This window comes from Prorops nasuta, unplaced genomic scaffold (genome assembly GCF_024137725.1).
Source record: "Prorops nasuta isolate Cenicafe-Biocafe unplaced genomic scaffold, Cenicafe_Pnas_1.2 PNAS00008, whole genome shotgun sequence".
NCBI lineage: Eukaryota > Metazoa > Arthropoda > Insecta > Hymenoptera > Bethylidae > Prorops > Prorops nasuta.
Window position 1 is genome coordinate 8,799,412 of NW_027116805.1, and position 27,945 is coordinate 8,827,356.

Genomic DNA, 27,945 nt, shown 5'->3' on the forward strand with positions numbered 1-27,945 from the left:
GACGCAGCGTCGAAATTATATACCTATTCATTCGTGATGAGAAAGAATGTTTTTCAAGAGTCGATTATATAAGCAGAGATTTTTTTTAACAGTAAGGACTGACCTAAATCCTTGTCCTCCCAGGTCTTCTTAGCATCTAGGAGAGCATCGTAAACTTCTCTGCTGGGCTCGGTCCCACTGAAGACGTAGTATCGCGCACGAACTCGCTTGAAGAACTCCAAGGAAGTGTAGTACGAGTTACCATGATGAGGAACGTAGGTGAGATCCATATAAACTGGTTGCACTTTGTTCTTATTCTCCTTGATCCTCTTCTCGTTTCTACTTGGGCTCTCCGATCGTTTTTTGTTTTTAATATTCTCAGATAGAACTTTCTTCGTTGGTCTCTTTTCTTTCTTCGGAGTGCTCGGAGAAGCCTTGTTGGAAACTTCATTGGCTACAGGAGCCGGCGAAGGTAACCTCAAGGGCTCGCCCCAATCGCTCATGACATCGAACGTGTGACCTCTGAACTCGGTCGAGCTCGACGACGCAATGGGATTCTTCAGGTTAAATTTTCTCGGTGGTTTGGGAGAGGGTAGGCCCAGAGGTGAACCCCAGCCCTCCAGAGGATCTTTCGCATCCTTCCTGTCCTCCTTATCATCGTCCTGAGCCTTCGCTCGATCGACGTTGCCCTCTCTCACACTGCCATTGCTGTACCTGCTGACATCGGAAGCGAAGGAACTGGAAGCCTGGCTGTGCTCCATCAGCGCCTTTTCAAAATCTAGATCAGCCTCGTCGTGGTATTTTTTGCTCTCCTTCTCGTACCCAGCAAATTCCTTTTCGACCGTAAACTTTTTGAAAGTGAAATCCCCCTGGATTGGGACCGACTCGCTGGTTGATATGGTCGATAATTGTGGAGGGACCGCTGGAAGCTCACCATAGAAACTGCTGCTCATTGCTGCAGTGGAAAATGCAACCTCCTCGACCTCGTTGGGTCTCGAGGACCTCGTGGACTCCGATGGTTGAGCAGACCTCTGGTCCGATGGACTGGCGCGTCCGAAATCCTTCTCGCTCGGGACGTCAGACCCTAAACTCGATGCCATACGTTGCTCGGAACCTGGACGACTGTCCACGCTACTCGACGTTTTCTCCGTCAAAACTACAGTCTCTCCCTTTTCATTCGTCGACTCTGTCACTTCTTTCGTCGTTGTGATGATGTCACCTTCCTCCGACATGGTTCTCGTGGTTGTGATTATAGTCCTGATTATTTCTCCGGAGCGAAATCCCTCCGGGGTGGCCGTCGAAGACCTGCCTTCGGATCTTCTGTCAGGTGTGGATCTACCTGACCAATGGGAATGCATCCCAGGCCCCTCCCGTGCCAACGGGGAACACGGGAATTCGTGAGTCGGCGCTTTTACTGGAGAAATATCCTTGGGCAATGAAATATCTACGGATGATTTGTCAGAAAAACTCCTCTCTTCGGATATAAGTTCTTTGATAACCGATGAAGTTGGGTGATCAAACTTTTCAGTCAATTTAACATCCGGAGTGGATCTCCCTGACTCGTGAAAACTTTTCATATCTGAACTTTCACCAGTTGTAACGGTTTCTTTTACGAGTGCGTCGTCGTCTTCCTCGATCCTTGTATCGGCTTCGGACTTGTCAATTGCGTAGGAGGACCCTAATAATTTCTCTGCTTCATCTTTCTCCAGGGTGTCATGACTCTCCTTTACATCCCTCTCAGTTTTTATTTGGCCATCCGACCCAGCGATCGTCGTTATTTTCGTCACTACTGTTTTTACCTCGGCACTCGCAATTTCAGAGGAACTTTCTTTTTCATCGGCACTGATGGTAAGAACTTGCGCAACGTCCGTCCCTGATTGTTCCGTCGATTTATCGAGAAGATCTGCTGGTACTTGTTCGGTAACGATGGTCTTTGTTGTTTTTGTAATTTCAACAATTTCTGGAACTTGATCCGCAGTTGTAATTTTCTTACCTGCTTCTTCGCTTGACTCGTACTTCCGCTCATCTTCCGAGCTAATCACTTTCTCCTTAGTTATGGCCACGATTTTTGCCTTTTGTTCCTCGACAACTTCAGATCCTTCCCCTGGTGTTTCAGGCTCCTCTTCGATCGAGGAAGTTGCTTCGATCTCCGAGATTTTTGTTTCCTTGATCAACCGAATTGTTTCCACAGGCTCGTGCTGTAATACAGACTTTCCTGTCATCGATCGTGCATCAGCTGCGTCTGTTGTCTCTTCTCGTGGAATAAAGTCAGGTGTAGATTTACCAGAGAGAGTGGTAATGTGTGTTGTACGTATTTCTGTCATTCCACCCACGAAAGCCTTGTGGAACTGACTCTCGTAGTCCATAGGATATCCATGAACAGAGCCTTCGGGCTGCTTATCGTCCGCCTCGGGATAGTCAGAAGCTCGAGATGATTTTCGAGAATCAATATCACCCAATTCTTCGCTTGACAATTTTTCCACGTATTTCTCATCCTCGTATTCCTCGTGATCTTCATTATGGTAGATCTCAGGATCCATGATAAACTCTCTAATGAGTCTTCTCTTCATGATGATTTCTTCAATAATTTCAATGATGATGTATCTTGGCAATGATGTCTTTATAATTATTTCCTCCAGAAGCATTTCTGTAATTCTTTTACCCTTCTTTAAATATTCTTCGTCCAGTAATTTTTCAACCTCGGTTCGTTTCTCTTCAGAAATCGATATCTCTTCGTCGATGTGGGGCTCTGAACGAGCAGGACTATCCTGCGTAGATTTGTCCGAAGGTATTAGTTCAGGACTTAAACTGGGACTCTTGCGGGTATCATCTTTTTCGAATTTCAAGAAATCGCTTGGTGAGATTTTACCATCTGCGCTGTCTTCTTTTTCATCGCGTAATTTTTCGGGTGATTCTGGATGACCCTGACCGGTCGGGCTTTCTCTTTTACCCTCGTGCACAGGCTCTGGATATTTCTTGTAATAGTCTATAAGAGAATTATCAATCACCTCGTTACTTTGCAGCTTCCGTTTCACTATAATATCCTCTATTATTGTGATAAGAATACATCTTGGTACAAACATGTCCTTGGATATCTCATCGAACTCTTTGGACATGATCTTCTTGCTTTTGCTCACAAAGGCTTCTAAGATATATGTTTCTACGTCCATTTTTTTCTCTGGAGATAAAACGCCTTCTTCTAGCTCATCATCGAAATCAATGATAGAACTTCGACGAATGTTTCTCGCTCTGATGGCATTGTCAATTATGTCAACCACGAAAAACTTGGGTACCGAATAAATCATTACGATTTCTTCAATAACACCTAACGTTATCTTTCTTTTCTTAACGATAAAATCGTTTACAATATATTTCTCTATTTCTGCCTTCTTTTCTGCTGTTATTTTGATCAAATATTCATCCTCAATATCCTCGTGTAAGGCTGCATGACTGGATCTTCTGGACTCGGGTCTTTCGTGTCCCCCAATACTACTTTTTCTTGAACTCGATTCTTTGAGACCCGTATGTTCGTGTTCCTCGAGCACGGATTTTCTCCGCTCGGATCGATCCTGACCTCCCGTGCTGCTCTTTCTCGAAAAAGCTTCCTCCGTAGGGATCGCGTATTCGTAATCTTCCGCTATGGATTTTCTCGATTGTGGTATCTCCTTTCCTCCAACGCTAGATTTTCTTGAGCGTGGTTCTTCGGGAACCACATGTTCGTGATCACCGCTTAGAGATTTTCTAGATTCGGGCCTCTCATGACCTCCAATACTGCTTTTCCTTGAGCTTGGTTTCTCAGGGACCGTGTGTTCATGCTCACCGCCTATAGATTTCCTTGATTCGTGCTTTTCGTGACTAGTAATGCTACTTTTTCTTGAACGTGGTTCTTGCGGAGCTGCATGTTCGTGGTCTGCCGTTATAGATTTTCTTGATTCAGCCCTTTCGTGACCCCCTACAATGCTTTTCCTGGAAGCTGCTTTCTCAGGGACCGTGTGCTCGTGGTCGCTACTTATCGAAAGTCTTGATTCGGGCCTTTCGTACCCTCCAACGCTACTTCTTCTCGAACCTGCTTTTTCAGGGACTGCGTGCTCGTGATCTCCAGTTATGGATTTTCTCGAATCAGGCCTTTCATGTCCTCCGATACTGCTTTTCCTCGATCTTGATTCTTTCGGAACCATGTGTTCGTGATCGCCAGCTGTAGACTTTCTCGATTCAGGCCTTTCATGCCCTTCAACGCTGCTTCTTCCTGAGCTAGACTCTTTAGTTCCGTGATCTCCAGCTATGGATTTTCTTGATTCAGGTCTTTCATGGATTCCAATGCTGCTCCTTCTCGAGCTGGACTCCTTAAGAGGCTTGTGTTCGTGATCTCCGGTTACAGATTTCCTTGATTCAGGCCTTTCATGCCCTGCAATACTGCTTCGCCTTGAGCCAGGCTCTCTGCTTTCGTGATCAGCTGTTATAGATCTTCTAGATTCAGGCCTGTCATGTTCTCCAATGCTGCTCTTTCTGGAGCTTGCCTCCTTGTGAGTCGTGTGTTCGTGTTCACCAGTTATGGATCTTCTTGATTCAGGCCTTTCATGGCCTCCAATGCTACTTCTTCTCGAGCTAGATTCTTTAACATGTTTGTCCTCGTGATGCCCAGTTACAGATTTTCTCGATTCAGGCCTTTCATGTCCTGCAATGCTGCTTCTTCTTGAGCTAGACTCTTTGGTCTCGTGATCTCCGGTTATAGATTTTCTCGATTCAGGCCTTTCATGTCCTGCAATGCTGCTTCTTCTTGAGCTAGACTCTTTGGTCTCGTGATCTCCGGTTATAGATTTTCTAGATTCAGGCCTGTCATGCTCTCCAATGCTGCTCTTTCTGGAGCTTGCTTCCTTGTGAGTCGTGTGTTCGTGTTCACCAGTAATGGATTTCCTGGATTCAGGCCTTTCATGTCCGCCAAAACTGCTTTTCTTTGAATCAATGTCCTTGAAATCCACGCGTTCTTCGAGTTGTAAGGTATCCTCGGCTAAATCGTGCGAAACTAATTTTTCAGGCTTTTTATCTTCGTATAGACTGCCAGCCCTTGATCGACCTGACGGAGTTTTTTCGCCAGTCTCGTACAAACTGTGAGATCTCGATCGATCTTTGGGTGTACTCATTGGTGAATCTGCCTTGGAGGCTTTTAAATCGTCAATTTGATGGGGATGACAGGATTCATCTTTTTCGCTAACTATACTCTGTGATCTGGATCTTTGTTGTTCGCCTCCGACTGGGGAGGACGACTTACCTTTATCGCTAGTAGCCAATTCACTGTGCTTATCACTGGCTACACTGGAAGCTCTGGACCTTACAACTTCCTTGTCCAAATGAATCTCATCAGCAATTTTCTCACTAGCATCGTATTTACTTTTACCTTGCTCCTCAGCTATACTGGGAGATTTGGAACCAGACTTTTCTGTAACCGGACTCGGTGGTGGTGATCTGTAATCAACATTGTATTCCTTGCTAATTTCATCTTTACCACTAATTCCTTCTTCTAAAGCAAATGACTTATCCGTCATATCTCGTTCCCTTTCAGCTTTTGCTTCTCCTGCACTCGATGATCTGGTGTGGGTAGATTCTTTATCGGACTTTTCACTTGCTCCTGTAGGGGATTTGGATGGAGTTGGCAAGTCTTTGGTATCTTTTTCACTGGCACTGCTCCCTGACCTGGCTCTACTCACATCTGCCATTGTTTCTTCAGCAATAATTGGAGATCTTGACCTGTCGGGACTAGGAGATTTCGATTTGTCCTCAGGTTTCTTTAATTCGACGTTCGTGCTTGCTGAAATAGCTAATATCGAGCTTTCAGCAGTATCTAATCCAGCAACGCTTGATGTCCTTGATCTATCGATTTCTGGCTTGTTATGGTCAATTACTACTGGTGGTGCTTTTGATTCTTCAGGCTTTTCCTTATCTTTATCACTGGTGACGCTGGAAGATCTAGAACGATCCGCTAATATTTTCTCATCTGGCTTATCGCTTAAAGTGCTTGGGGATTTGCTTCTATCCAAGTGCTCGCCCTTATCAACTTGTGGCAAGTTTTCAATCAGTTCCTGTTTCAGTACTTCGCTCGAAACACTTGTGGATCGGGACTTGTCGATTACAGTTTCGACGTTTTCTCTCGTATTTGCTTTGTCCTCTATCGCAGTAGGTGATTTTGGTGGACCACCACTTGGCTGTTTCTGTTCGCCAATACTGATACTCGCAGATCGAGACTTGCTAGGGACTTCTGCAATTTCTTCAATATCTGCTTTATCTCCAGTTATACTGGGAGATTTAGACCTATCACCTGGGGTCTGTTGCGTTACACTGGTAAGGCTCGATGAATCCGAAATATCAGTAATTTCATGCGACACATCCTTCAACTCAGCTTTATCATCGTGTATACTTGCGATACTGGCCGATCTTGATTTGCTGGCTGGTAATTCAGGATGTTTCAAATCAATTTTCTCACTTTCTACGATGCTTGGAGCACGCGATGCGACAGTCGATTTGATTTCTCCGACAGCTTCGCTTGCAATACTCGCTGATCGAGATTTATCAACAGGCCGATCATATCCATCTGGCTTATCCTCAACAATACTAGGAGACTTGGAACCGTCGATCGATCGTTCTCCATCAGATTTATCACTGAGTCCACTCGGAGTTTTAGCCGCATCCTTATCATCATTAAGTTCATTGGTTAAATTAGACTTTTCTTTTTCAACTGGACTAGGCGATTTGGATTTATCACTTACGCCCTTCTCAGCTTCTGTACCTAATAATGCTATAGGTTCGTTTCTGCTTAACACATCCTCCTGTTCTTTCTCCTCGATCATTTCTAATATCGGACTGGGGGACTTGGATTTGTGCATTCGTCCCTCCTCAAAAATGCCAGATATCATGGGCAATGAGACATCCGTGGATCTTAAAGATGCACGATTTTCTGCAATTTCTTTCTGCAAGATTCTTTCCACCTCTCTATATTCAGGCGAGTCCCCAATGAGACTGGACGATCTCGATCTGTCGTCTTTTTCTCCCAGGGGACTGGGTGTCCTAGTCCCATCTTGTTTTTCACAGATACTCGATGATCTTGATTTGTCCATTTGAACTTCGTGCATTTTCTTGGTTTCCAAAGTGTCGCTAACTATACTAGTAGCTCTCGATTTCTCATGCATCACTTCAAAATCTTCAATTTCTTCAGCTATACTAGGAGACTTTGAGCGTATCGAAGATGGGGATTTCGTATGGTCCACAGAATCCTTCTCACCCTTGTCGAGAGATATGCTGGATGCCCTTGACTTGTCTTGGAGAATTTCCAATTCTTTTTCATCGAATTTGCCAGACTGAATACTCGGTGACCTCGCCTGGGCGAGAATTTCTTCAGCACTAGGAGATTTAGCGTCTTTTTCCTTGCCTATCCTGTCCTGAGATACACTCGAGGCTCTGGATCTATCTCCTTTTTCACTCACTAGGCTTCCTGATCTAGATGCATCAGTTGCCTGATTCAGATCATCTATTTTTGATTTTTCACCAATTAAATCTTCAGTGGTCCTCTTCTCTTCTTCAAGATTCGTCACTGCATCATCCGGTTTTCCGCTATCCAAGCTCGTCTTTTCCTCCAACTTCTTCAAATTATCATCGAGGTCTCGAAATTCACGTTCTGCCAGCGGTGATTTTTCCAAACTGTCAGGTGTTGCTTTTCCCATGTCTTTCACTTCTGTCGATTTCTCTGAGATGACATCCTTTTCCGGGCTATCAGCGGAATGTAAGGAGTCCTTTTCAAAGACGGATTTGGCCGCGACATCTTTACCAGATTCATCAAGAGTTGGAACAAAGTGAATTGTACCACTAGCACAGATTTCTGTTTCTTGTCCGCCATCCTCGCTGCTGGCTGTTACCAACATCCTACGAACAGTTCCAGTATCTTCCGTGTGTTCGAATAACGATGACTCCCTTGGAGAGTGCTGATCCGTAGTCTTCGCAGGAACCTTTTCTTTGGCCAGGCCTTCTTCATCCACTTGAGATTCTTTCGTTCTTTCGGTTGCATCGGTTAACAGCACAGACTCTTGCTCTTCTGGCTTTTCATCCTTCTTCACTATTGCCTCCTCGTCATTTTTCTTATCTTCGGATGGCCTCGAGAAGGACTCTCTCCTTTCAGCTATAACAGCTCTTATTTCATCCTTTGCAGCTTCGGTGATAGTTTCCTTTTCCTCTTCCTCGGTTTCTTTCGATACACGCTTCTCCTTATCTTCGTCCAAATATTTTTCAACGGCCTCAGTTGTCTCAGAAACATCTGAAATTTCTGATACCAATTCTGGCAACTCCATCGCGCTTTTAACATTTTCTCCCGGATGTATCGCTTCTTTCTGTGATAACTCATGTTCGATCTTGTCCAACTTCTGCTTCTCTTCTCCGTATTTTTCAGCATCGACCGCGTCACTCGTTTCGTCCACATCTTCCTTTCTGTCGGGAGAAAGCAAAGCTTTCGACGTCAATTCCTGAACCTTGTATTCCTGCTCAACAGCTTCAAAATCGTCTACATCTTTTTTCAATGCTTCTAATCTCCCAAGAGACATTTTTCTCTCTTCGTGAATCAATTCTTCCTTGGAGGGTAAAGCCACAAATCCATCCACTAATTTTTCCTCATCAACATCCTCGGCTACTTCAGGTTCGACTTCTTCTCTATCCTTCAAGAGCTCCGTTTTAGGTTCGAAGGATTCTTTTTCTTTCAGGGATGGAGCACTTTCTTTACTAGGGCTTGTTGATGCAGCAATGGATTTACGTTTTATATCTTCTACCCTGTCTGCCTGCACTGGTCCAGCCTTATCCTCCTCCTCTTCTGAAGCACTTAATATGGCATGCCTAAGTATTTTTCGTCTTACAATTATCTCCTCGATAATTTCGATAACGATTCTTCTAGGCACCTTCTTAATGTACGCAATTTTATCTATTTCTTCGATATTAACCCTTCTATTCTTTGATACATACTCTTGGTTAATAAAGTTTTCGACCTCCATTCTCTGAGGTGACGTCACCGGAACCTCCCGATCCAAGACTTCCGCACTGACCGCGACATTCTCCAGCGTCATTTTTCTCTGACCAAGAAAATCTTTGATTGTCATGATTACTTCAGCCCGTGGAATTCGTCTAACAGTGGTAATGTATTCTATAATCTCATTGGAAATCTTAATCTTTTTCGAAATAACCAATTCCTCGATTATCTCTATCAGCTCGTTCGGTTTTTCTATGACGTCCTTAAGGTCAAGAGGTACGTCGATTTGCCGCAACACTTCCCTGAGATTTTCCTCCAAATCCTTGTCATACGTTTCCTCAGTCGTATATTTTGGTGAGGTTGGTGCAGAATCTGGCGTGACAACGACCAGTTCGGCTTTCACAGGAGGTAGCTCCTTATGGTAACTGATTTCCGGCTCCTCGATATTTTCATTATTACCGGACTGAATTTTTTTAACGCACACCTCTTCCTGACCGGAAACCATCACGTCGAATTGGGACGTATCAATTCTCGCAGAGCTACTCTTCCTACTGCAAATTTCATCGTCGTGCTCGTGTAAGATGTCAGTGCATATTTTCATAGCGTCCTCTCTTTCTTGCATGGCTTCTCTTATAGGGGAGCCAATGTCCTGCTGCTGCTTGGATAGTTTAACGCAAGGGTCTTCTTGAATTTCAGGCTTCTCGAAGGCTCTAACCGATTTTGGCGGGCTGTGGTAGAGCTCTTGAGCTTCTTCGTGCATGGGAAACTCTTCGGTAACACCAACCTTCTTTGGAATCATTGTCTCCAATATTATTTTTTTATTCTTATCATCCTCCTTTGGCTCCGACGTGGGTGGAGTTGGTAGGGTTGTATCTTCGATATCGATACCAGTTACTCCAGCGAGTACTTCACCAACGTCTCTGAAGACTCCTTTGATATCTCTAACTGGACCAGTGTATTCCTCTTCCGCTTCTTCTCCGAATGCCTCTTCGACTTCTTCATCCTTTGGAATGTCAAATTTAACTTTGTCGACTTCCTTCAAATCTGGTAGTGAACTTTCTATTTGGGGTTTGATCTCTTCCAGTTTCTCGGCAACATATTCCAACGTATCCGTGACCGTATCCTTTAGCAAGGGTTCCGGTAAATTTTCCACATCAATTTTGTCTTCTAAAGATTCTAACGAGTCCCTCAAACTATCCTTGACAGTTTTGAATTTTTTCGAAGCTTCTTCTAGTAGCGCCTTTACTTCCTCAACGTCTTCCCCTTCTTCTTTCAGGTCATCCTTGACAGCCCCTTTCTCTGCCACCTCTTCCTCCGACAGTTCTTTAACTGGAGACCTATCATCGTAGAATTTCGTATCAATTATTTCCTCCACTTTATCTGCTATTTTCACTCCAAGATCGACGCTACGTCTTTTAGAATCTGAGACTTCCTCCTGTATGAAATTTGCAGTTTCTTTTATCGTAGCAGTTTTAACATCAGCCATGGTAGGCTTCGCTTCCTCGAATATATCAGGAGTTTCAGATTTCTCCATTTTCAGAAAGAGATCAGTGTCAACTACTACAGGTTTGACTTCTTCGGTAGCATCAGCTTTTGTGGGCTTATCCATTTTTAAGAAGACATCAGAGTCAGTTACTGCAGCTTCAAGCTTATTGGCAGCTTCGTGTTTCTCGTGTTTACCAACCTTAGGGAAGACCTTGTCCATATCAACGTCTTCGGGTATAGCCTGCTCGGGGGGCTTTGGCTCTTTTGGAGAGCTAGACTTGGAGGAAGACTTGTCATCGGCATCCTTATCGGAATCCTTCCTCTTTTTCGTCAATTTATCGATACCCTTTTCGAATTTGTCCGCCACCTTTCCGAAGAAACCAAACACACCTTTCTGTTCCTTCACTGGCGGAGTTGGAGGTGGCTCTTTGCTCTCTTTGTCCTTACCAAAATCGTCCATTCTGTACAAGTGAGGATCCACTTCTTCGTGCACTGGAAGATCAGCCACCTCGTCCGGAGTCTTCACAATGTCCCTAGGAAAAGCTTGAGGGGTCTGACGAACGTCGAAGACCTTTATTTCCGGTTTGGCTGTGATTGGCACTGGTGTCTCGTTGACTTCCTCCTTCTTTTCCACAGGGACGTCCTTCTCCTTCACTTCTTCCATCGCGTGCTTCTCGTTCACATCCTCCTTAATCTCATGCAATGGAATTCTTTCGTCTTCCGGCAATGTTGGTGCCGTTGTTGTAGCGCCAGATTCTAATGTCGATATTCGTTCCTGAGACTCCTCGAGTTTCTCAGGAATCTGCTCCTTGTCAACCTCGTGTTTCAAATCAGTGTCGGAGGTTTTCTTTTCGGATGAATCAATTTTATCTGGACTCAAACTAGAGGGCTCCTTAGTGATATCTTCGCTATCCTTTTTGCCCGAGTCATCCTTTTCCTCCGATTTCTGAACCACTTCCGGTGTGGTCGCTGCAACTTCTTTCATCCCTTCCTCCAGTATCTCTACTTCCGCGACAGCTTTGACTTCTTTGTCATCCTTTTCCTTCTCCTCTTCTGTCTTCACCTCCGATGACAGTTTTTCCAAAGTTTCTTCACTCTTTCCATCAACCTTACTCTTCTCTACCTCTTTCAAAGCTTCAAGGTCTTTCAAGGCCTTAGCCTTTTCCGACTCAGCTTCGTCCAGGACGTATTTAGGCTCGATTTCTCCACTTTGCACAGAACTCTCGGTGTAAACTTCCTCTTTTTCCACGATCAGATATTCGTCCTCTTCTTCAATCTCAGCTGTAATATCTTCCTCAGTCATGTCTTCTTCTTTTTTATCAGTCACTTCAGCAGTAACATCTTCGTCACCCTCCAAACGATCGTCCTTCCTCTCCCCGAATTTTTCAGCCTTTTTCAGAGCAGCTGCAAGCTCTTCAGCTACTTTTGGCTTCGTAGGAATTCTTGCTACCTCAATGGAGTCCAAGGACATATCTTCGGATCCAACAGACTTTCTCATTTCTTCGGTGGCCTTCAGATCAGCCAAAACTTTACTCTCAATTGGCTCTATTGGCATTCCGTCTTTTTTCACTTGTTCAGCATCGCTCCGATCAGCCTTTTCTTCAGCTTTCTTAAAAACGGCTTCAATCTCCTCGGCAACTTCTTGCTCTTCTTTCAAATCAGCCAAGACCCTACTTTCAGTCGAGTCCATGGACAAATCCTCAGACTCACCCTTCTTCAGTACTGCCTCGATTTCCTCAGCAACCTCTCTCTCCTCTTTCAGATCAACTAATACCTTAGCTTCGGAATCCAATGACACGTCTTCCGACTTGTCTGCTTTTTCTACAAGTTTCGCCGTTTCAGCTTCTATTCCCGATGGAGTCGACACCGCCGATGAATCTGTGGTACCCTTGTCACCCTTCACTTTTCTCACAACTCCATCTTTATCCGATTTCACGGATGCTGTAGGCGTGCTTCTCGTTGATTTGGCTGGACTGCCAGGGAGCCTGGGTTTGCTGGGACTACCAGGCTTGGTACGACGACTAATTGGTTTTCTTTCCACAGCTTTCGACTTTGGTGGAGCTTTTGCCTCTTTATCAGCCATTTCTATGTTCTTCTGCTCGAGTACCTTTCTGTTGTTGGCGTCCTTCGCACTTTTGGCCGGAAGAGCAGCTATATTCTTCACCGCTGCCTTTGGCTTCGAGGTGGTCTTCGCCATTTCGTGTTTCGTTGCAGTACCATTTAAGGTTTTCTTCGGTGTAGTTGGCGAAGATTTAATAATCTCTTTTTTCTCCTGCGGTTTTGGTTTCTTCTCTATCGGTTTTGGCTTTAGTTCGTTCTTAACTGGCTTCGTTGCTGGCTTTATTTCCTTCGATTCTTTTTTCTTGATCTCTCTGAGCTTTATTACTTCTTTAGGTAGTTTTTCGGAATCCTTCTCAACTTTTTTCGTTTCATCATCCTTCTTCTCTGCTCTTTCCACCTTCTTTTCAGGTTTCTCTACCTTTTCAGCCTTCTCCGGTTTCTCAACCTTCTCGTGCTTCTCAGGCCGCTCAACTTTTTCCCGTTTGATATCTCTCTTCTCCTTTATCTCTTTCTCCATCTTTTTGTTCTCTTCTATCTTCTTGTTCTCTATGACCTTCTTTGATTTACTCTCGGCTTTTACCGCCTGCGGTTTGGTAGGAATAACGGGAGGTGTTTTGGTATCATCAGCCACTTTGGAAGTCCTTGCATCGGGCGATTCTTTCTTTTCGCGTTTCATTTCGACTTTCTTCGTTTCCCGGTCGATGAAAAGTTTCTTGGCTGGCTTGTCCTTCAATGCAGTCAAGGATGTCGATGGCGAGAGACTCTTTGCCGAACAGACCGGATGTTTCAAAAATTCCAAATGCTTAAGTTTCTCGAAGCCCTCAAAGATCTTGTGTTGAGGAGTGCTACCGGGGAATAAAATTCTGGTAATTGTGTCCTCGGGATTGGCTGGTTGCCAGACTAAGAGGGCACATATCGACACTAGATTTTGAATGGGAAATGCCAAGTGGTTGTCCTTCTTATGGGAGCCACCGAAAAGTTTCGAATCGGACGCATGCCATTTAGCCAGAAACTCGCGGACCTCTCGGCTATCCTTACTGGGACTCAGCACGTACATGTCCAGGGTACCATGGCCAACTTTGTGATAGAGATTGATCGGTTCAGGATCCCTGTAGCAGGGATGAGCACGCAAGTTGATATGACGTAGATTAGCCATCATTTCATGTCCAATATCTGTCAGATTTAGAATTAAGGGATCCATGTCCTTGTCGCCATCCGGCGAGTTTGATTGTCTTCTTTCCTGTTCACCAAAAATTATTCCTTATGTATAAACCTTATATCGAGCTACATCATAGTATAGGTATATATAATGTGGGGCAAGGTGAATGTACTTTAAATTGGACAATTTGGAGCTCACGAGGATAATTATGAGAAAACGGACGCAGACAAATTGTAAGGGAATTTAAGAGATTCCTCTTGTCCATATACGTATGTTATTTTTACTTACCACTAGGTTACAGAAGAAATGACCTATCTGTGGGTAAACGTACATGTCCCTTTTCTTTCTGAGGACACTCGACATGCCTCCAATGTTACTATTGTTGATTCGGGTGAGGAGAACTGCATCCAATCGATCGAGATGCCTGGTAAAGTCCCAGAAGCATGATTTTCTTGCAAAGCCACCATCGACCAGCATGTTAAAGCCATTTATTCCGAAAAGAGCGGCATCCCCCTGGCCACCGGGGAAGACGTACAATGTGGGATGGCTAAATCTGATGTTCCCAACGACATCAGACGGTTCCATAAGTTGATCCAGCGTCTGTGGTACCAGATACTGACCGATGTAGCTTGTGAAGCTAGCAATGGTCGTTTCGCCAGCTGTTAAAACGTCGTCCGGGTTTACTCTCACTCTACAGGATCTGCAATGACATCGTTACTCATTAATCCATGGTACTCCTCGTAACCGCCTCATCAAAACTGCTCGACGCTCTCGCTCGTTATATAAACTGATGTGAAACTTCATTAAGGTGATACGTTATCCAACTGATGTATCGTTCAAATCAATTTCCTAAACTGTCGAAGGGGCTGGAGTTTGTAATTTTGCACAATTCTTTCATCAGCGAAATAACGAAGCAGAATCTATAAGATGTTTCGATAAATTCAACCATTTTTTCATCGAAATCTGTACCGATCGTGTGTCTGAGAGCATTCGGGAGATTTTGAAATTTAATTAAATGACAGATGAAGAGAATTTGTATGGAGAATTTAATAAAGGAAACGAGTGATGGGGATGGGCCAAGTTAATGATAAATATGGAAATATACAAGGAGGATGCAGCTGTTGGTATGGGGTAGGTAAGCTGAGAGGAGGGTTTGTAAAATTCATTGAGCACTCGGGCCATTCTGGAATATATATTCAGGAAATGGGAGACATCTGCACCGACATAATTCGCTATCTATGTAGATAAGGGCTTGGGCTCGATGGCGCACCTGGTGCAAGCTTCTTTGGACAATCGACTCGTCGTCCAATCACCAACAACAGCGCAGTGAATGTCTACAGTTACACTGTTCTCGTAGGCACGTAGTACCCTCTGCACTTCGTGCTCGCTGAACGCATCCAGAAAGTCAGCCAGACTGAAGGTTCCATCCTGAAAATATCATTATTATCTGTCAAATCAGCTTGTGTGAGACTCGCGACATTTTTCGCTACACAGAAATATATTTCTATTCATTATAGGATTTTTTATTAAAGAAATATTCGTGTGCATTATAATTCAGTATTATATTTCAAATAGAGCAGCTGAGACGATGCGACTTTAAATGATATATACATATTTAAAGTTAAATTGTTGTAATTAAGAGCTCATTTGAAATCATGCATCATGTTTATTTAATAGTTTCTAGTGAGAAATTCACGAGTCGTGAATATTAATGATAGAATTATTGCGGAACTCTTCCAAGAAAATGCGTAGGTATAATAGTTCACCTGTAGAATCCAGGAACCGTTCCCTCCGAATGTGTATCCAGCGTGTATGATGTGTCGATGCTTCGTGAAGCTTGCAAGTAAATTGCGAATGCACTGTAGCAGTGTGTTTGTTTGGGGATGTATTAAAACTTCCGTCACTAGATTTTCCGTCGCGTACTGGATTAAGCGCTCGCCTGAAAATACACCACAATTTCAACGGCCATCTTCACATATATCATTAAGTCAAACGATAAATCATTCATTCTTCAATATCGCTCTTCTGGAGCTGAGAGCATTTATTCTAATATCATACCTATTATTGCTGAGATTTAGGATAGGATAAAGATTGGCTGAGTGTGATTTTTTCAAATCAAACATAATCATTATAGAAGAATTACCATTTCTGGCTTCTTCGCCTTCCGGAGCTTGCGTTACCAAAGCCTGCAACTCGTTTTCCAAATCCACGTGGCAGCTGTCCTTGTCCCATGATAAAAATCCTGAAACAAAAAATTCCAAAATTTCCTTAGATTTCCATCACAAAGAGTTTTACTCCACTTGCAGCTTTTCGTTACATTTTAATAAAAAGTCTAAAATCCACTCTGGATTTTAATTTACACGAAACGTTAATCAAAGCACATGCTGACTCTCGTCAAAATTGCACAAAATCTTATCTTTCGTCTCTATTAAATATTAATAAAATTTAGATTACAAATGTATATATTATGCATTAAAAACAAAAACTCAAGTATTTTTAGGAATTTTCTTGCGTAATCGTAGAGATCAAAGAGGAAAATGGAGAAATAAAGATTTAACCGTATATCTTTTTATTTAAAAAGACATTTTAATAGCGATAATTTTAAAAATTAATATTCAAAGGGGTGAAGCAGCTTACTGACTTTTCTAGCGCGAAAAGCGTTAATTAAGATAAGAGCTCGAAAAAGCCATTAAGCTTGAAAGTCATAAAGATCTTTTTTCAGTTAATCCGGAGTATCCCCCATCGCAAACTCAAATAATAATAATATGCTATCCGGCAAAGGTTTAATCTACGAAAGCTCCAGGATTTTCCTGTCTAAGTATTCAGGACCGGTTATCGCACATGGCCTGAATGAAATTCGACCGAGCCTACATCTCTATGCACACAGATAGATAGATGGACTGTTAGAAAAATTATTATCATAACAAGAAAGCTTATAAATTACAAAAAATTATTTGTCCATGCAATGATAACCATATGTTTATTTAACCTAAAATTGTCCAAGTTTGCATATTCATATTATACTCTATGTTATAAATTTCATCATTCTTTACTACTCCACATAAACGCATTTCACAATCTATATCAATTGTCAATCATTCATGGTTTAGTACCTGTAAGAGAAGTTTTTCATTTAAGCCATAATTTAGGATGTACCGAAATTCTAAGCAAAGTTAACAATTTCATTAGAATTTTAAGTGAGATTTGTAATTTCAGCAATTTGGAAAGCCGTGAAAAGAGTCTTTATATAATGGTGAATGATGTTTTGCGGAAAGAGGCGGATCGAACGCTTGGTGAGACGTCGGTGGACTTGAAAGGGCCATCTCATCCTCATGCCGAATTTTCAATGGAAACGTCTCGTTCCGTTTTTAGCCCAGCCTCATGCAGAGAGTGCACACTCGGCCAGTCCGTTAAGCTCCATTCAGCTTTTCGCTGTTCAACCAGTATTACCAACAAGCCCGACTCCTCATCCACGCCCAGAATCCACATCGAAGAAAAATGTCGAATCCCTCGAAGGGGCAAAAGAAAAGCGTCATTTATTTCTCAATCAGCTCGCGTGATTAACGAGGCATTTGGGAGCTGCTTGACGAATTGCTCGAAAGATTAATCTCCCGCAGCTGATATATATATATCAGGCAACCAAGTATACCAGTAAACAATGAGAATTGAGAACGACCAAGGAACTGACCCTCTATCCAAAGTTCACATTAATAGGATTAAGCAATGTTTTATAAATAGTACGCCGCTGTATAGATAGAGAAATAATGGAGAACCATCGATACTGTGTCATTGATTTTGTTGCACAAGCTAAAGAATTTTATTGTAGAAGAAAAGTAAAAGGGGGTGGGGGTATAGTAACATTGATCGTGGTAATTGAAAGCGTCTTGAGAGTATGACGCGAATATATGAACAGCTGAAGCTGACAGTTCGTTTTAATAAGATTAATACAACTAATTCGCTTTTCCCATCAATCAGTCGGTATATAAGTTAGCGAGAGACATGACACGCCTCTTAACCTTAACCTTGCACCATCTTACCAAGCGCAACCCCTCGCTTTACGAGAAGCCAAACCGATGCAAAAACTCTCGCCCGAACAATACCCGACTAACTATATGCCCCACTGTTCCACTTATTTATCCAATGCAAAGAGTCCTCCTTTCAGGAAAATCCATGAAAAACCAACCAAGTATAATAAAAGCGAGAAACATTGCTTGCATATAGGGTATAGGGCCAACCGCCACCCCCCCCCCCCACCTCCCTCCATCCCTTCTTCTGAATAATTCATCAACTTCCATGGGAATACACTAAACTTACCTTGACGGTGGAATGAACAGAATCAAGACGCGTGTGAAGGGAAAGACGATTGAATTAAAAAAATAAGAAGAATCCAATTAGATAAAATAATTTGCTGTAAATTTATATATATGTATAATAGCAGGAAATAACTCTGATCAGTAATTATATGTGTACAACTATAATAAGGGATAGGAAGGAAAGATGTAGGTAAAATAAATTGAAATGGATCAAGTGTATTAGGGAGAGAAGTGGTTTATTTATGAAGAAATAAAGTGAAAAGTAGCGGTGCCTTATAATGATGAAGGTGATAAGCTCTGCTTCAGGGAAGAGGAGATAAAGGTGATACGAGGAGGTAAATTAATCAGTTTGATGTTAATTGGATGATTAGGTAAAATGATTGAGATGTGCTGTGGTTTATCTTAAGGGCTGCAGGGCGATGTGACGTCACTGACACCGCACCCCGTCACGTGTTCTCAACCAACAATCGATCCTCACGTATTTTCCACTCTCCGGCTCTACTTCCACCCTTACGTTCAAATTTTGTCCCAACATTCTGACCAGACTGCCAAATATAAACCTAATTATACGAAATACAATCGAGTACTATCTACAATTAGCTACTTTCTTCTTCTTGTTTTATTAAAAAAATATATTAAATACTATATCTTCTGAGAAAGCATCATCATCATCATCGTCATTATGCTACTCTCTTTTATATCAGTCTTTCGAACGTTTGACAATAGAGCACATGCAAGTAAGACGAAAGAAAATCTTATGACATGAGACACGTGAGCAAGTTAGTCGTCATTTTGCTCCGCTCTACTCCGTTCTACTTTATTTCTATTCCATTATGACTGCGGTGTGTGTACACTGAGAAAACAACGCGAGACGTTGCCAAGCAACTCTGGCACACACACACACACACACACCAATCAATGCGTATAGGGGGCGAAAGATAGTGATGAGCCCATTAATTTGTAAATAAAAGCTTTCTTTTTACTCCAAAAGTCTAAAATCTAAAGCTCATCCTGCAGCATTACGTTTGGACTGCCTGTAACATTGTCTTAGAAATTCTGACATTGATCAATATGCGTGAAAGGAGTCTAGTAACATGGAGAATTTCATACGTTTACAATTCAACTATTTACTTGCAAAGAAAATTTTTACGACTGCCATGCAGATATGACTTTTTATCAGTACATAATTAGATATGAAATAAGTCTTGGTATATAGGCGCTCGGGGTATGATATGTTTCTTCAATATTTCTCCAATAACTCTCTCTCTCTCTCTCTCTCTTATAGATAGACTTAAGATTCTTACAAAACCGAGCGATATATATATGGTTCGTATTTACTTTCTTGACTAACTACACGCACTATTCTCTGCATTAAGTTTGATTCATAAATTTATTTTAGTTATGTAGTTTTCCGATACTTTGTATACTATAGAGAATGCAGTTCCTATAAAAAGAATTAATTGGATGTACGCCCTTTCTCCTCATAATTACACTCTCTCGTGGATGATTCGACGCAACTATTATCGTGAAAAAATGCTAAATTGCTTTATGGCGAGAGACAATTAAGAAGGTTTTCGATGATCCGAGTGATGCATCATCCAAGCTGATATCGGAAGGTTTACCGCATTCCTCGAGAAATTCTCGAGGAGACGAGACGCTGGATTCTTCAATGAATTCCCCAGAACGCTGCATTCTCCAATATTACGAAACGTTCGAAAATTGAGGGACTGTCTAAAAAAGTAAACAAATGGACAAATCCACCATTGAGATGTAAATAAATTGCGCAACAATATAAATGGTTCCCTCCCCTACGTTATTCTTTATTTGTAATAAAATAGTGGATCCTGAGATTATATGCTGATTTACTTGCAAGTATATGATTTAGCGCATTTTTTTCTTTTCATTAAAAAACGTGAAATTGTTTATGAGGAGAAAGCGAGAAGCAAGGTGTATCGAACGATACGAGTGATGGCTGATCTAAGTTGATATTGGACAGTTGACCGGTATCATTGTCGCACAGGTGGGCTCGGCGAGCGCTCTGTACTCTCTCTCTCTCCCTCTCACCGTACGTCAAATTGATTGGAAGCCCTCGCAATGATACAAGAGAAGCCATTTCTGGATGCTCGTGTCTCTTAATGCTCATCGACCCTCTCTCGTTTTGTTTGTCGCTGATAAATCCTCTCTGAATTTCCCAATCCATACTCATCTCCGCGAGAATTCATTTGAGGCTTTACCTCAACAATTATCTACTATAGGATTAGCGTCTTTTCCGTCTTATTAAGAATGCCCTGAAAATGTAACATGTCTCAATTCATCGGCGAATGAAGAATTTTCAATAAATTCTCTCATCTTTTCATAAATTCTGCCCGACTTTCAATTTTCTCTTAATTCTGATTCAACAAACGTCTGCTTTTATACAAATATTTGTAAAACATTATATTTCTTAAAGCTTGGTATATAAATCTATATAGCTTTTTTCTGCGAGTGTACATACGGTAAATAGTACATTATTGTTATTGTTAAGCATCGATCGCCACTGCAACTGTCGTATAGAGATAACACCAAGCTTCTCAGTAAACCATGATAAGTATACGAATTGCATTAAGAGTGCAGATTAATACAAAAATAATAAGTCACATATTTAGAAATATGTAAGAATGTAAAGTGAGAAAAAGGCGTATGTCTAGCATATGTTTTATTTATGTCCAAGTTTTCAAATAGGATTTTATCTAGTTTTGTTGGAGCGGGCGATGAATTATCATGGAGGGATTAAAGTAAAAAGTGGTGAAGAAAGTTGGGAAAGAGAGAAGAGTAATAATAGTAGAGCCTGTGCCATTACTCATGAAAGACTTGGAGCAACGTGCGTGCAACGGTTCATCTCACAGATTTGAGGCTTTCGTACTTTCGAAGCAGTTAGACTCTGAGGAAACTTGCAATGCTTTCCCTCGATCGAGCTTTTTTATCAGATAGAGAACAGACCAGTCCTACCTTTTTTTACAAAATTAATTAACTTTTTATCGATTCCTCTCATTACTACTCTTATATACAGTTATATATCCTCTTCTCCACCATGCGCTAGAAATTATCTTTTTTAATAAAGAAAAAGTATACATGGAGAAAGAGCTTGTGTAAAAGATCATTAACAATGATCGTATTGTGTTTTATAAACTTGTGAAGAAAGATGAGGAAATACGAGGCTTTGGCCGGTACTTTTGAAGCAGTTAGACTCTGAGGAAACTTGCAGAGCTCGCTCCTCCAATCGAGCTTTCTTCTCATACAAGCTGAATCCTACAAAATTAATTGACTCTCTATCGATTGCTATTATTGCCATTCACAGCTATACACTGTCTTGATCGCGCGTTTATGCTTCATTAATTTAATATACGCGTAGAAAAATGTTGTTTATCCAAAAGTATTATCATTGATAGAACCCGCTGGAATTCTTCAACAAAGTTTCCCTTCTTTTTTCATAAACTATATATATATATATTAGGGTGGTCGACAAAAAAAATTTTTTTGACGGATCCCCAAAAACCACTAGTATTTGATGAGAAACTACAGTGGTTGAAACCTGTGGCCTGATAAATGATAGAAACACGTGCCTCAATGCGATCAAATACAATTTTCGAAGAATTTTACAGTTTTTCGCTGATAACTCATTAAATATTCGATTCTATGAAAAGATGCATATAACCTTTTCTCTGCAGAATTAAATTCTACATAATAAAGGTTCTATACATTTTTCTTCTAGAATGCATACTAATCGAGATATTGCTGAAAAATCGATCCTCTTGTTTGTTTATACACATTATATTGATATGTTTATATGAATAATTATTTTTAGTTTACCGTACAATTAACATATTTTATTAAATTAAGAGAAATAAAATGTGTAACACTAAAACGAAAGAAGAATAACTACTCATATGAGCATATGTCAATATAATGTGTATAAACGAAAAAGAGGATCGATTTTTCAGCAATATCTCGATTAGTATGCATTCTAGAAGAAAAATGTATAGAACCTTTATTATGTAGAATTTAATTCTTCAGAGAAAAGGTTATATGCATCTTTTCACAGAATCGAATATTTAATGAGTTATCTGCGAAAAACTGTAAAATTCTTCGAAAATTATATTTGATCGGAATGAGGCACGTGTTTCTATCATTTGTCAGGCCACAGGTTTCAACCACTGTAGTTTCTCATCAAATACTAGTGGTTTTTGGGGATCCGTCAAAAAATTTTTTTTTAACGTCCACCCTAATATATATATATATACGATAGAATAATGGATGAAATTGCTAAATATACTACGACCGTATACAGAGTTACTGTTATAAGCAGGAAAAAAGGAGAGGAACAGTGTGGAGCTTGCAACATATATAGTGGAGAGAGCCCCGCTCTTTTCGTGTATTATTCATTCTGACGTCACATAGTGCCAACTGGTTTTAAGTAGCTAACACTGTAAATTCCAAGAAAAGAAACAAGCTTCTTCCAGTTGAGGAGCTTTCGAATAAAACCGAATAAATCCATTTTTACAACAGTCTGCTATCTGTGACAGTTGTCTCGGTTAATTGGTTAAAATACATCTCGTATGGATCAAGTTTCCAGTATAAACATACAAAAATAAAAAGAATATCTGTATAGTACAATATATTTTCAATATTCCATAAAGTTTTGTGTATATATTGTATTTTAACAAATGAATCAATAAACAAGAGCGATACACACTAGCTTTTATAAAAATAAATTCATTTACTTTTGTCCAAAAGCTCCTAGCTCTCTTGTATCGTAATGCATAATAGTCGCGTGATTATATAAGAGTAATTTGTTGTTATAATTAAAAGGATTGATGGCACTGGAAAGGTTGGATTTTCGTAATCTTTCGTCCAAGTGTTCGCGTGACATTTTCATGCATGGATCCTTGACTGGGGTCTTCGCCCTTGTCTTTGAAATATAAATAGAGCTGAGTGCGTGTATGCGTAATGGGTATAAGAAAGTTTGTGCTAGGTCGATCTGTGTTCCCCAACCCCCCCCCCCCCCCCCCCCCTCTTCACTAAGAGAGGTCATGTACTGGATTCCCCAATATCACCAAATACCCTAAAAATGACACAAGCGGGCACAAGTAAACAAACAAACGAATCCGTCTCGCTCAGATATTTATTATTGCTTTTCCTTTCTTTCAAAAATAGCAAGATAAAAAGTTATTTTTCAAAATTTTGTTTACAAGTAACATTATAATATAATTAGATTTATATTAGTTTTGTAAAATGAAATTAAAACCCATACAGTAACAATTTTGAGAAAAATATAATAACAAAGTAGGAGCTGAAAAATTGTGTTGAAAGGGAGAGAAGTACATATATAGTATACCTATGTTTATTATAGAGTCTGATAAAATGTTGCGAGATTTTGGGGGATTTCGGCGACAATGGCGAATGATTTATATCGTAGGAAGGATGACGAAAGGAATAAAAAGGTTATAGTTTAAGTGAGAAAAGTGGAGAGGAGGGCCTCCTTCGATATATCCTCTTGTAGCGACAAGATCAATTAAGAATAGCTCCGCGTCGGCAGTTTTGGGGAAACTTTTTGACCCTCTTAGAAAACAAAAGATTTAGCTTTGCATGTAAACTCCTTTGTAATAGCCAGCTGCACCCTCTTTAATGTTTCGCTCGATACCGTGCAAACTCATTCCAATCAAATTGCTTCTTTCCTTTCCGCATCTTACTTTACTTTCTACATATAGGTTTACACATATGTATAATATGTGTGTATAACTTGGCTCGCTATATCCAATTTCATTATTGCTAATAGTAAAATAAGTCAATTTAGAAAAATGTTAAAATCTTCGAAGCTGCAGTCCATGAAGTATTTCAAGTGTAATCGAGTGCTCGTTTCCGCAGCTTGGCCCAGATCGTATATGCGAATTTTCATTCTTTCGACAGAATCTTGCAAAGATTTCAGTGGATCTTGCTGCTTTTCTCACGTGACGTACGAGCCGTCGCGTGGACACGAGGGAAAGCGGAAAAAACTTGCACAATTGTATATATATGCTAATAATTGGAGAGAAATGCAATTTTTGTTCTGCAGGCTTTTTGGCGGATGGTGTGCGCAAGTAGTACGCGAGGAGCAAAATCGCGCGCGCGCGCTGCTTGGGGGACGGGAGCGAGATGAGAAGTCACGTCTAAACATAGTCGGGACAAACCCACATCGCATTCCCAGCGTCCGTCGTCAAGGGAGAACATGCATGCACGAAAGGACTGAAAAAAAAAAAAAAAAAAAAAAAAAAAGAGAGAGATTACAAATGGAGAAATCCAAAGCCATACTTCGCTATACTTAGCGACGAGTCGCTAATCTATCGTCTAGCTTTTTTACCAGTCGAACCTTCAACGCTCGCTTCGACGCTGAGCGCGCGCGCGCGCTTTATTCCGATCGATCTTCCTTTTATATCACACGCGTATATATAGTATATATAACGAGCCTTAAATTCATTATTTTTAAAATAACATTGAGTAATTCGCGATTAATAATAATTTGAAAATAGCGACCAAAACGATTCGCATTTTATATCTCGCATAGCTTTTATCGTTATATGTACAGAATTAAATAAAAGTTGTCAATTGTCAGAATGAAACATCGACGGAATGCTACAATTTGCTCACTCGCCAATTCCACCGCCCATGCAAGAATTAACCAAGTCCCATCAATTTAATTAGATTCGTTACTCAAACTCATCTCAACAATAAATTTTCAGTGCCCGAACGCCTCTGTACACGTGTGCTGTGTAGCTACTGGTACATACAGATATATACGCTGCATCTCTCCAAATTAAAACGAGCTTTCTTACATCTTGTAACTAATGATTTCATTCATCGTAAATAATTGAATGAAGGAAAAGTTCATTATTGCGTATCGTAAATCTTTCATTTTTCAATATTTTAGTGTGCAAAAGTTATAGGACGTTCGGTCTTTAACGACATTTAAATGAGGTTTGATTAAGTAAGGGAATTAATGAAGCCTCATTCATTTGGCTAATTTCAAGAATTTCATTGAACATCGGCCAATCTGTACATTAGCGTGTGAGACTCATCACTTTGTCAATTTGATAGGCCATTAGGATTTTTCTGCAGACGATCAAATTTATCACACGAATTCCCTCGTGTAAAACTGTATGGCCATTTCAAGCGATTCATAAGCTGAACCAAATTGCCATTTATCATAGGCCAGAGAGCTACATATATAGTGACCTTTGCTTTTTCAATGCATATAAATAATTTTAAAATTATTCCTATATATTGGAAAATATATTAATCAACCTTTGCTCAACTTGATTCGAGTTTATGAAACGTGCAAGCTAATTCAGGTGTTAACATGTCACGTAAATTTGAAGGTGACTTGGTTCAGGATCAGTCGTGATAGGTGGACGAAAAAGAAGAAGGAAAATATACAGATAAGATGTAGTTCCAATGAGATGAAAACTCAATATATTTAATAAGGAAAATAGCAAGTATATCAGTAAACATCGTATAGCGAGGTTTAAAAAAAAGTTACTCATTGATAAATTACAGAAGAAGAGTATACTATGCAAGTGACCCTGGGAGAAGATGAGAAAGATCTCTTTAAACACGAGGAAAAACTGTGGAAAACTTGAGATATTAAACGCGACTAGCAAATTTTATGCCGAAGCAGAGAAAATTCGTAGGAGAAGCGACTGTAAGTAATTGTACGTAGGAAAAATCATGTGGATTTTTATAGAAAGCTTCTACTATGTAAGTTAACTGCATAGTCTGTATAGGAGAAAAGCTCAAGTATAGAATTGCAGAGGAGACGCAGAGGCAGGCAGACTCGTCTAGACGTTCTATAATCGCGTAACGCACTTCGTAATTATGAAAATCCATGGGCGCGCGGGATCATTCGGTGTGTGCATGTGTGAGTCAGCAGCGCGAGCCATTTTGGTCTGGGTCCGGGATGCTCCCCATTTGCGTGGGCGTTTCTCATGCACCATGCGCCAGACAGGATAGAAACTGCATAATCGCCAAGACGCCGCGCCGCCGCACAGCCAAGACAAATGACTTTCCGATCAAATTAAAAATTACTCTTCTTCTCTCTAAATACGCCAAACCTCCCAATAAAGTACTATTAAAACATTTATTCTGCTCAAACAAGCTTTTCACTTATAATATATATCTATATCAATTGAAAGAAACGGTACAAATATTTTAGCGAACAAATTTCTATACGACATTAAAATTCTGATTAGACAAATTCTATTCCATTTATATTCAATTCGTTATGTTTTTTACTTATATACAGTTAATTATTATAACAATAGAGTATCGGTGTTTAATTATTTAGAAAGTCATTTATACTCCACAACTCTCTCTCTCTCTCTCTCTCACAGCCCTTTTTTATTTAATTTCTTTCTATTTTTAAAATTGGCATATTATACCTCAAATATAATCTACACTTTTAGACTTTCATTATTTTTCTAATTGGATGAAGAAGAAACTGATCGGGTAGTAGATTGATGTTCATTAAATTTCTCCAATATCCTCGGACTCCCTGGAATTTTGAAATTGCTCCTTCTTCTCGCTCGCTTTATTTTACCAGGCTGTATTTTGAAATAGTTTGTTATTACAGTACGAGTATCCCTACTTGTTTATTTCACTCTTATACATTCTTAGTCTTCGAAGAAGAAAAAGTGAAAGCAACGAGATGTGGGGCATACGTTCTTTCATTGTGAAAACAAAAAACAAATAAATAACGACAAACACGAGTTGATTAAAAATTCTTAGTCCAATTTAAATAAATATTAATTTAATTAAAAGTCCGAAGTAGGATTATGTTGTAAACTATACACGATTGAAATGAGAAGAGTGTTATTATAAATAAATAAATTCAAGTAGAAAAATATAAAGAAAATAGAAACCATAGTTTGATTAATAATAGATTTCTGAATTTCATCGAGCATTTTGGTCATTCGATGTGGTCGCGTGCTGTTAAGGTCAGGTTCAAGAACGATGTTGGAGGGGAGCTTCGAGTGATAGAGAATACCCGTACGAAATTAGACTGCACTGTAATACGCTCTAACACAGCCCTTCGCTATCCAAGATATGACAATCACAATCCCCCCCCCCCCCCCCCTCTAACACGTGCTGCAATTTACAACACCAGAAAAGCTTTTCTACTATTACTGCATGTCAAACTTAACATTACGTTTCTTCATGAACATTCTTCCATACTTATTTCAATCAAAAAAGTCTGCTCTTGCTACCAATTATTATTTTTGATCATTTTTTCTTATTATACAGACAATGATAAATAAGCAAATAACTGATCACCACAAATGCCACGTATTTATTCAATAATAAAATTTCCTAATAAATAAATTAAATTTATAAAGTATTACTTGGAAATGTGAACATAATATAATAATATTTATTTAGAAATAATTATAGAAAAATAAAGAATAACAAAAGTATTATTTTAATGGGAATGAAATGTGATAAATGAAAAGATCAACTAAGCGTGATTTAAAGTGATAAAGTGTAGTGGGCTTATAAGTGAAGTATAATATCGATGAATCTCCACGATTTAATTGACCAAGCTGTCGCAACTTGATCTGTACGGATAATGCACCCCTCGTACTCAATCATGATTCCCGTCGACACAAGCAAGCTTTTCCCTTTTTCCCTCTTTCCCTCCATCAACACACGTCTGCGTATGTATGTGTTACTCATGCAAATGCCAACACGCGGCCAACAAAAAAATGTAATTTCCACCCAAATATCAAATATGTAATTATAAAATTAATTTCGATTCAAGAGTTCCGTGCAATTTTCCTGTTTTATTTAACATTTTCAGGAAAAGAATCAAACCATATTATATGACATTACGATAACATATTAAGATATACGATCATTTAATTGGATTTTTTTGTATACATATT

The 27,945-nt window shown here is 40.3% G+C and overlaps 1 protein-coding gene across 1 annotated transcript in view; it reads right to left on the bottom strand.

The window, feature by feature from the left end:
* The window catches only part of LOC136775735 (microtubule-associated protein futsch-like), a 57,139-nt gene that overhangs the window by 6,051 nt on the left and 23,143 nt on the right, over window positions 1-27,945 (bottom strand). Inside the window, exons 3-7 of the mRNA XM_066730765.1 lie at window positions 15,826-15,924; window positions 15,449-15,621; window positions 14,953-15,110; window positions 13,971-14,382; window positions 104-13,763 (exon numbers count right to left, since the gene is read on the bottom strand). Of these exons, the coding sequence (XP_066586862.1) occupies window positions 104-13,763; window positions 13,971-14,382; window positions 14,953-15,110; window positions 15,449-15,621; window positions 15,826-15,924 (14,502 nt within the window). The remainder of the gene's footprint in view (window positions 1-103; window positions 13,764-13,970; window positions 14,383-14,952; window positions 15,111-15,448; window positions 15,622-15,825; window positions 15,925-27,945) is intronic.